Here is an 11,413-nt window from a genome sequence, read left to right on the forward strand (position 1 = left end):
CAGATTCAATTTTCATTAACCTTTGACACTCTTCATCATATGTATCATTTTCAACTTTGTGTTTTGAAACATTTGTTTTACATTCTAATTTTAGATTTGACTTACCTAAAAAGTCTCTACCTAAAATTATTGGATAACTCATTGTTTCATTTGTTACAACGAAAATTGTTAATTCAATCTTTTTATTTTCAAAAAACACAAAACCGTTTACATTTCCGATAATAGATAATGGGCTTTTATTTATGCTACTATATTTTAAAAACACATTGTTTTTTTTATTTATTAATATATCTGGTACGAACTGTTGGCGAACAAGGCTAATGGGACTTCCCGTATCAATTAATGAACCTAATAAAGTTTTATAATAAAGTTTAGAATTTACAAATACATAAGTTATAGATCTTACAAATTCGTCATCCTCCATCAAATCGCTGACATAATGAACAGGGCGGATTTTCCTTTGTGGACAATTTGCTGCATAATGCCCAACTACTGCACATACATGGCAAGCACACAACTCTCGCTTGGATTTGCGGCACTCATTTGCTAAATGTCCAACTGAGTTGCAGTTGTAGCACCTGCTGGCTCTGGCTACTTGTTGCTCGCTATTTGGCTGCTCACGTTGAGTGTCTGCTGTGATTTTTCTTGATAAAAATTTTGGCAATTGAATTGTTCTGAATGCTTCTAGTAGCTCGTATTTGTCGCGAAATCGTTGCATTTTAGCTTGCGAACGTAATCCGTGGTCTGGTATTCCTTCAACTAAATACTCAACCAACTCATCTTCTCCAATTAGAATTTTATTTGCTAAAATCAGTTTTGCGTGAAAATATTCTTCAAACGATTCAGAAATCAACCACCGTCTGGCTTCAAGCTTTCTCTTTAACATCAACTTGCTTGCTTTTTCTTCGAATAGAGAGCTCATTTCCAATAAGAATTTGTCGATAGGCAATAGGGCTATTCGCGATCCGGTGCAAATGGCCTAGCATCATTGCATTGCAAATTTGTATTGCACATTATTTGCAATACACAAACAAAATACACGCATTTGCATTTGTCATGGCTTGACAAATTTGCAATACCGAAAATCCATAGCATAAAAATGCTACGCATTGCAACTCTGGTTGACATTTCTATCAACTGATTAAAAAAGTTTTACCATGACAGTTTAATAAAGGTCGCTCACAATCCATGGCATATTTCTGCAATTGCATAAATTTGTCAGCTCTTATGCACCGAATCGCGAATAGCCCTATTGTGATTAAATCAGCACGAGAGTGCAACCACTTTAACGCGTTGCCTTTTAATCTACTTGCAATTAGTGCTCTCATGTTGTTGTCGTCAAGGTTATAAGCACTTTGAATATTTTGCAATTGTGTTTGCCACAACTTAAAGCACTCGCCGCTACCAGAAAATTCGGAGATAAGTTCTTTAACGTCTGCTAACTTTTGCTTATTGGAAATATTTTTGTCTTGATCACCACCATTTCTCAACTGGTCTTTTTCTTTCTTTAGCATTTCATTTTCTCTCTTTTGTAGTTCACATTCACGCTTCAGCAATTCTAACTCATATTTTAAGAGTCGCCACTCATTTGCATCACTCTCTTTTTCATCACTTGCTATTGCATGACTCTCTTTTTCTTTAGTTGCAGCACTCGTTTGATTATTTGCGTCGTCGTTTTTCGGTAAAATTACACCACACTTATTAACGATGTCTGCACTGCTCGCTCCTTCGTTGATTCCACTGGCTTGCCCCTTGTCTCCGTTGTCGTCTTGCGTAGCGTCAGCGTCAACTGCCGAATTTTGAAAATTTCCACGACGCTCCTCAGGGATTTCTTTTAAGCGAATAATTAATTCGGCTTTATTACCTGATGTTTTCTGTCCGAGCGAACGCAACCATTGGGGTGTTCACAGTTCGTTCCAAATAGTGTCTCAAAATGTAGACGTCTACATTTTAAGACGTTTTCTAACCGTAAAATCTGTGGTGTTGTTGTTTCCCATACAAAATTGGAAAACGACGCCGTCTACATTTTGTCACACTCAAAGGTATGTTTTTTACGCGTCTACATTTTGCAACCTCGCAGCAGGGTTGCATTATGGCAATACTAATCGCATTTTTTTTATTTATTGGGCACGTTTTCTATATTTGCATTTAATTTGAGCGCAATTTCTGATGAAAAGAAATAAGTCAAGGAAAAGAAATAACAAATATTAGGAATTGGTAATTAAGTTAAATAATTACAATTTTTCAGAAACAAAATCGAAAGGCGACATATAAAAAAGCACGCAAAGAAGAAATGTCTGGCAACACCAGCAAAGTTTTGAGACGATTTTGCGACGACTGCTAGAAAGGGGTGCTCACAGTTTGATGCTAAAGATGTCTCAAAATGTAGACGTTTACATTTTCAGACACAATATGGAGACGAACTGTGAACACCCCACATGATTTTAGTTGCTCAACAGTGTACAATTTACTTAATTCTTCACTTGAAGGCATTTTGGGTGAAAACCTCTTCTGATACTTTAAACAATAAAACTCACACACGACAAATGCTTGTACTCGTCTTTACGTGTTTTATTCAACTGCCTCCTAGGCAACATGGCCGCAATATCGCCGCAGATAGTGTTGCCACATAAACTTATTTTTAAATATGTCAATACAGAGATGCCATTTAGTTAACATATCATAAATATTACATAAGAAATTTATAAAGCTGCCACACATCTAGCATTTACATATATGTATTGCTGAAAATTTACTAAAAAAAATACTGTACTTTATTAAAAAAAAAAAAAAAAATAAAAATAAATTAAACAACTAATTAACGGAGGCCCGAATTGAGGAAAACATATGTATTTAAGTACTTGTTTTTACAATAAAAGAAATTCTTAAAGAACAAGAAATAAAAAATATATATAATAAAAACTTTTAGCACTTACATACATTAACGTATGTATGTATATTTATTTACAAACTAAAGGTTCATAAACACAAACCAAAGCCTAAAAAAAAATAACTAGCTCAAGTATTTACGTGCGAGATTTGGCCAGCAATACCCCTTCTGCTTATAGATATGCCAAGCAAAAGCAGGATTGCATGAACAAACGAGGCAGAAAAAAACCTAAATTCCAAACAAAAACACCGAAACAAAAATTTTGCGGCAAAATATTTAACGCCTTATATTTATGCTTACTTGCTTAACAAAGTAGAATCAAAAGAAACAGCAGTAAACAATTCACATTTATGTCCTTTTTGACCCTGCAGGATGGCTTGCACCAATTATGATCCAAGCAAAGATACTCATTCATGACGGAACAGATTGGGATAAACTAGTTAAACCACTACGCTTGATAAAATGGTCCCAGTTGGCAACAATCTGAACACTATTTCGGAAATATAAATCCCTCGATGGGTAAACTACTCCCCCGAACATCAATCCGAACTTCACGGCTTCTGCGATGCCTCTGAAAAGACATACTGCGCTACTATATATGTGGGCACCCAACAAGATGGCAAAACAACAAGCCACTTGCTAGTAGCGAAAGGCAAAGTGGCTCCGCTAAATACCGTAAGCCTACCACGGCTTCAATTATGCGGGGCGCTTCTCCTTGCAAAACTAGCCTCCACTGTTCAAACCCACTTAAGCCGGAACAATCGCAAATTATACCTATGGGCTGTCCCTGAAATAGTCTTAGCTTGGTAAGAAAAACCACCCCATACGTGGAAGACATATGTGTCAAACCGCACAGCCCAAATAATTGACTTAGTTGGGTCAGCAACATGGGCGACATGTAGCCAATGTTGATAACCCCGCCGATCTTGCCACAAGATGTACGCAACATAATACCCCCCGAAAGTCGAAAAATTAAAAACTTTCATGCCGTATTGGATGATACTGACATCCTTGAGCGATTTTCATCATTCCCGCAAGTCCTCACAGTAATAGCTTATTTGTTTCAGTTCATAAATCGCCTCAAAAATAAAGTTAAAGGAGCGCGTAACCCCCCGCATCATGCACTAGCACACCAAGATCTACAACGGGCTAAAATCGTTCTGATTATGTCTACTCAGACCCGCTATTATGACCGGGAAATAGCACCTTTGATGGTATCAAAGCCAATATATAAAAAGAGCCCACTCTTAGTTATTAGTCCATTCCTAGACTCGAAGGACTGCTACGCGCCAATGGACGTCTGGCAAACTCCAGTTTGAGTTATAACGAGCGGCACCCAATAATAATACCCGAAAAATCCCCATTTGCCACACTGTACATAAATAATTTGCACTTATTGATGCTACACGCCTAACATCGGCTTATGCAGCACATGATCCGACAAGAGCTTTATATCCCACGACTAAAGCCTCAGATAAAGATTTAGAGGCATAAGATTTACTTTACACCAGTAAGCCATGCTGTTTAAGTCCGATTGTAGCAAAGACCTTTCTTCAATTGAAACGTACGATTTATAAAGTTTTACATCATCTGCATACATTAAAATTTTGGAGAATTTTATATCTGTAGAAATATCGTTTATAAAAAGCAAGAACAGAATCGGGCCTAGGTGGCTACCCTGAGGGACTCCTGAAGTAACATCAATGACGTCAGAGATAGTATTTTTAAACAATACCCTTTGTGATCTATCATAGAGGTATGAAGAGATCCAACGTAGAAAATTAGGTGGAAGACCAAGAAGATCAAGTTTATAGATGAGCAACGAGTGGCACACTTTGTTAAATGCGTTACTGAAATCAGTATATATAACATCAACAGTTTTGCTCACACTAAATGCTTTTGAGATATAGGATGTTAATTCAAGTAAATTTGTAGAAGTTGATTTGCCCTTGCAAAATCCATGTTGACTGTATGAAATGCTTGAAGTGATAGAATGCGTCAACCGATTTGTTATAATTGCTTCAAATAATTTAGGAATTGCAGAAAGCTTAGCTATGCCCCGGTAGTTCTCCACTGAAGACCTGCTACCGCTTTTATGTAAGGGGGTTATGAACGATTCCTTCCATACAGTTGGAAATACGCCCTCTTTAAGAGACAAATTAAATAAGGCTGTTAACGGCTCATAGAGATAATCAGCACAATTTCTAAGAAAACAAGTGGGGATCTGGTCAGGACCATAACTAAAAGACTGCTTTAAGGACTTCAGATAAACTAAAACATCATCGGGAGATATTATAGGGTTATGTATTGAGTTAATTGGACTTAGTTTAAAAGGATAGTCAAAGTATGCTTGGGAGTTAGTGGAATAATTGGATTTAAAAAACTGAGCGAACATGTTAGAAATTGTTTGATTATCACCAGAGACGGTATTTTGATACTTCATGGCGGAAGGAAACCCACGTACATTTCGCTTGGAGTTTACGAAATCATAAAATGATTTGGGGTTATATATTATACGTCGTTTGACTTTACACAAGTAATCTTTATAACACTTTTTGTTTAATTCAAAGAACTTGTGATGCAAAAGTGAGTATTTTACATAGTATGAGTGTAAGCCGGTTTTTTTTGTGTAATCTAAAATAACGTGACTTTCTGTTTTTCAAGTTTCTCAGTTCTTTAGTGAACCATAACTGTGTTTGTTCTACAGGAACACACATGCGTTTACGCACATACTTTTCAAATAATCTATGTACAGTAAAATTAAAATGTGCAACGCTTTGCTCAACTTTTTCTTTGTATATAGGCCACGACAATTTAGACAATTCTTTATTCAGTTTTTTAAAGTTGGCCTGCGAAAAATCAAAGCGAATATTTGGCTCGTATGTTTGGACATCGCAATTTTGACCATCGTTTATAATTTCGTAATATATCTCAATAGCAGGGTGGTAGACATCTTCGGGCAAAACTAGTGGGTCACATTTATTTACAGCCGACTTAGATGCATCATCAACATAAACAAGATCTAATACTTTGCCAAACTTATTGCGAAGTACATTAACTTGATTCAGGCAGAGTTTAGCCATCTCCTCTAGAAATACGTTGTTGCAAGCGCTAGACGAGAAAGGTACAATATCATTGTCAATGATGTTCCATGATACATTTGGTAAATTAAAGTCACCCAACACAATCAATGAATCAGAGGGTTTAATCATTGAATTAATTGATTTCAGTAAAGATACATGTTGTGAATACACTGATAAGTCAGATCGGGGAGGAATATAGCATAGAGCTAAGTAAGTAAATCCCCTTCCAACCTGAACACGAATGCATTTGAATTCTGCAGATTCGATGTGTGGAACTTCTTCAGATGGTATTGAAGAGTCTACGGCAAAGAGTACGCCACCGCCGACTCTGTCCTCCCGATCTTTTCTGTAGATATGATAATTATTTGAAAGAATCTCTGAATTAAAAGTGTGAGGTTTGAGCCAAGTCTCAGTCAAAGAAATTATATTATAATTGCATTCAAGGCCATTAAGATATAAATTCGTTAATTTAGTATTTATGCCTCTTATGTTTTGATAATAAATACTTAAAGCAGATTTAGTAATCAGTTTTTTGGTTCTGTATTCTGACGGGGAATATTTGCTAAATTATTATTTTTGTTGGGCCTATACTCAAATTCACGAACGAAAGCTCCGGAGGGCCAAAAAGAACTACTAAGCAGCATGCCAAAATTTTCTAAATTTACGTCTATTTTAAATGAAGAAATATTTCTTTCATATTTAAAATTAAATTTTCTGACACTTAAGTTGACAGTTTTAACTTTGGACGAGATGTAAAACTTTATATCGTCCTCGGAAGTATCGCTCGAAAATCTAGATACAAATATAGACTTCCTTGGGGGAACCACAACCAGTCTCCTAGTATCAGACTGGATTACCGGCGGACGGGGTTGAGTAACTGAGTTACTAGTTGAGGGTAGAGTAAGCGTTGGAAGATTGGATGGCGGTGCCACAACTTCAACGGGGGACGGGGAAGATACTGCAGGGTCGTTATTATTAGAAGCAGACTTTGATATACTTTCTTTTGAGGAAGATAACTCCGTTGTCTGTGGACATGGAGAAGAAAGGTTAATTAAGTCATTCGGAAGAGTGTTCTGACGTGGAACGGTCCTTTCATTAGGCGGACTATGAAGACGCTTACGTTTTGACACACGAATGTCCTTCATAGATTGTACAGTATCTAAGCATTTAAAAGCTTTAAATACATTTTCGTAAGGTTTAAATTTTTCGGTCAGTACCGACAACTCTCTCCCTACCTCTGAAAACCCATTTCTGGTTTGCCTAAACAACTTAAAGAGATCAACTTCGGTTGACCTGCACTTTAAGCAAGACCAGCGAAGACCTTTGCCATCATTAATAGCGTCCAGAATTCTTCCTGTCAAACCAGCACATTTTAGATGGCAAATACCATCACAGAGCCAGCACGATAAGTAGCGTTCAGATTCGCTTTTGATTTGGCAGTTATCAAGATCACACTTCATATTGAAAGATTTAATAACACTTATGTTAATAAAAAGACAAGCAAAATAAGTTTAACACAACACACACAACAATTCAGGAGCTGATGTATTTAGCTTAAAAATATATGTAGCGAACAGTTTGAGTATCACTGTAATGTGACACTTAATAAACGCAGCGCAAACGAAGTAAACAAAAAGAGCAAAAAGAAATGTGCAAAAATAGAAACGATCTCAGTTAACTACAAAGGAATAACAACAACAATGATAACAACAAATGACTCGGCAAGATTAGATGTAAGCTAGTGAAATTTAGTCAAATTTAATAAAAACCACTAAAATCACAAAACTTTCACTTAGCTTCGGTTATTATCACACTAAGATGCTCGTAGGCACTTTTTATAGCAACTTTTACTCAAAATTAGCACAATAAACTTTGCAAAATACAAAGACCAATCAAGGCACAAATAAGTAGAAATTCACAGCTTGACGTTTGCGATATGATGAAAGAAATGTATTTTCCTGTGTTAAGTCTGCGCTCTACATAAGCAGAAAATGCGCACGCAGATCATGGCAGCTTTACCAACTGAACACTGCATATTCTCTTTGCCATTCACCATCATGGGTGTTGACTTTGCGGGGCCTTTCCAGATAAAGGCCTCTATGTTAAGGTCTTCTACCTTTACGAAGGGCTATGTGGCCGTTTTCTTATGTTTTTCGACAAAAGCGGAAACCTTAAGTTATGTTCAGATCTGACAACTGCAGCTTTTCTAACGGCATTTGCCTGCTTTGTCGGAAGGCGTGGATTTCCCTCAAAAATCATAAGCGACAAAAGCAAAACATTCGTCGGAGCCCAAAGGGCCACTGAAAAGCAATTTATCGAATTTATTAACGAGGTCTCGCCTGAAATCATTAAGAAATATGCACCCCAAGGATATAATTTGCAATTTGTTCCCCCCTTTGCGGGGACTCTGGGGGGACTCTGGGAATCCGCCGTAAAAAGCTTTAAAGCCCATTTCAAGAAAATCGCTGGTAATTACAAATTTACTTATGAAGAGTTCACCACTCTATTAGCTCGAATTGAAACCGTTCTCAACTCACGGTCTCTCAATACCATCTCGCAAGATCCCTCCGATTTCACAGCCCTCACCCCTGGGCATTTTATCAGAGGAGCTCCACTTCTGGCCATACCCGAGCCAGAAACGCAATCCCTATCACTCACAAATCGATGGAAGGAGGAATATCTAAAAGACCTCTGTTCAGAATAGTAGCGATTACGCCAAGTTCGAACACTGTTGTTTGCTTGATTACTTTCAAGTGATCTTTATTGAATTAATGATTACGTTTTTATACAAACTAAATGCTCACGTAGCTAAATAATAAGGCCATCAAAACTTTAGATCGTAAGCAAAATTATTGTAAAGGTTTTATTCCCACGTCGTGGTTTACATAAGAATAATTAATGCAACTCCTTTATTCTCACGTTTTTGTTGACATATGCATATTCCACAGTTTGCGTCTACTTTCATTTGCGTGCATTAATCAACAATGTCTTATATGTAACTTGACACATGCCAAATTATTTGGCTATAATAATACACTAAAAGGCATAAAGTGCAAGCTACGCATAAAATAATGCAAGCGAAAATTAATACCCTGTTGAATAAAGTCAATGCAATATTAATATGTCGACTTTTCTTATTAAATAACATCCTCCCCCCGGTGAGCGCAGCACGAATTCCTTGGCAGGTTCTGTCCTAAATGTTTATCGTAAACGTCCAAACTTCCTTGAGAATGTCGAGGCGCAGGTGTGGGTTTTTAATTTTGACTGGATGTGGTCGCAGTCGTGGATGCGTGCAATGTTTCCTGTTTGGCTGTTTTAAATTTTCTTTTGACTAGCATGAACACCAAAAGGCACAAAACTGTAATCAAGGCTGGATACACTGCCTTGTGGTGCGCATTTTGTGCTTCAAGTTTGTTTGAGAGTTCTATTATGCGTTGATTGGCCAATGATGATTGTAAGGATGTGAGGTTTTGTATTTGTGTTATGTATTTCTCATCATCCCGTGATTGAAGAAGAGGCTTTATATGTTCTGCTGCAGCTACTTCGGAAATTTCTCCCAGGCTAATGTAGGACGAGCAAAGACTCGTCGATATCAACTGATCTGCTTAAACTAATATAAAATTATGTTTGAGTATGCAGTCTGGTTAGAGTGATAACAGTCCTGATCCTTTTAGAATCACCTGAATGATTTCTTTGCCACATACTACTGTCGCACGAGATGAAACTGAAGTGGCATAAATCCATTGATTTTTATGCAACATCGTTTGGTGTTTTTCGCAGTTGACAACTTGACTGGGTGTTGTTGTTGAATAAATTAACTTCACATGCGCATTTAGATGAACCGTGACTATAACGAATTTGAATTTTAGAACAGATGTAATTTCCATTTTTAATATCCACACAAGATTGAAATTCTGAGATGCTCAGAGGGAAATATTGACCGAGAGCTGTATTTATTGCCAAAACTGCAGCACACGAACCTATTTCAATCATAGTCCCATTAGTCCAAGTAGGAATTGGTAGCAGATTGAATAAGTCGTATCGACCATGCTCTACCAGAGGCAGTGTGATGCTAAATACAACATGCTTTTCTGTAAGTCCTCCCTTAACCGTCATGAGTTGGTATAGCTGGAGTAAGTCTTATTGGTTTACAGGCAGTTCCTGAAGTAAGTGAAGCTTAATTTTGTTCACTTCGTCTTGCAATTGGCTGGGCGTCAGCAGAAGAGGACTTATTTTTCCGTGATGAGTATCTATTAGAACGGCTAATATTGCAGATTGCATTCTTTGCAAATTGGCTGCCATAAGTGTGAGTTGGATGGATAACGAGGAAAAGATTCGAAACAATTTTTCTTGGTATATCTCATGCGTGTCGTTGCTGATCCTCTGGAATATTTGACTGACTTGTTGATCAATGATGTCGAACTTCCTCTTGACCGCTTTATGATCCTGCTTCAAAATGTTGATGGTTGAGTCCACAATGGATGTTTGATTTCTGATCAGGTGCTGCAGATGTAGTTCATTTTCCTTAACGTGTGTGATTGTTTTGGACATTTGTTCTGCATATTCTGCGTCCAGTACTCCAAACAAAGAATGAGCGATATTTCCAACTGCATGAATGGCACCTCGTTTACACCGCACAGAGGGGTATTTGGCCGATTTAGGCGGCCAAAAGTCGAATTTTAAAAACGCATATTTTTCTTTTATAACTGAATATATGGTGAAGAGAATATAATTCTTGACTAGATTTCGTTATCTATTTATCGGGTATAGCTAAAGATGGGTTGAATTAAAAAGTTTGAAGAGTTACAGAGGAGAAAATACATAGTTGTCAGTACATTTAGAAAAAAAATCTCTGCTTGACGGTAAGTTCTAGTAAAAATATGCAAATAAGTTTTTAATGCAATAAAATCGTAAGAAGTTTTTGAATACTCAGTTTTAAGGCAATAAGATCCTAAGTCTTTTTTTAATACAGAGTAGGCTCGAATATTCGCGAATTGATTACATCAAAAACATTAGGCATTGCATAAAACACTTTTGACATTCATTATTTTCAGTATATAAAATACAAACGGCTTAAACACTCTAATATCAGATATTTATTTGCTACCGCGTGTGCACTTAAAAATGCTTAAAACACGAAGATATTCTAGCTTTAATAAAAATCCGCAGTGTGTCAAGTTCATAGTTCGCGTAGAAATTTTACGAGTTTCCGAATGCTGCAATATTTCTTCAATGAATGCAAAGATAGATGCGGCCCAAAAACAAGAACTGTGAAATTTAAAAGCCAATTAAAAAAAGTGGGTTGAAGCCCATAGAATAGCCGATACTTTTATAAAAAATAATCATAATCTTAAAAGATCTTTCGATGTTTATCGAAGCTAATTTGACATAATTAATTGTTCCCCTTTTAAAAATTACATTAAAAATTCACTTGTTTTCA

The 11,413-nt window shown here is 36.8% G+C and overlaps 1 protein-coding gene across 1 annotated transcript; it reads right to left on the reverse strand.

Annotated features, from left to right (window-relative positions):
* Positions 1–206: 206 nt before the first annotated feature.
* On the reverse strand, positions 207–10,524 carry LOC118751744. Its single transcript, XM_036486560.1, has 4 exons — positions 10,375–10,524; positions 1,310–1,874; positions 407–903; positions 207–348 (listed from the first exon to the last, which is right to left on the reverse strand). Exons 1-4 carry the CDS (start codon positions 10,522–10,524, stop codon positions 340–342), a joined length of 1,221 nt encoding a protein of 406 aa, XP_036342453.1. The 3' UTR covers positions 207–339.
* Between the last annotated feature and the right edge of the window lie 889 nt (positions 10,525–11,413).

This window comes from Rhagoletis pomonella, unplaced genomic scaffold, assembly GCF_013731165.1.
Source record: "Rhagoletis pomonella isolate Grant_MI unplaced genomic scaffold, Rhpom_1.0 Rhpom_scaffold_00952, whole genome shotgun sequence".
Classification (NCBI taxonomy): Eukaryota; Metazoa; Arthropoda; class Insecta; order Diptera; family Tephritidae; genus Rhagoletis; species Rhagoletis pomonella.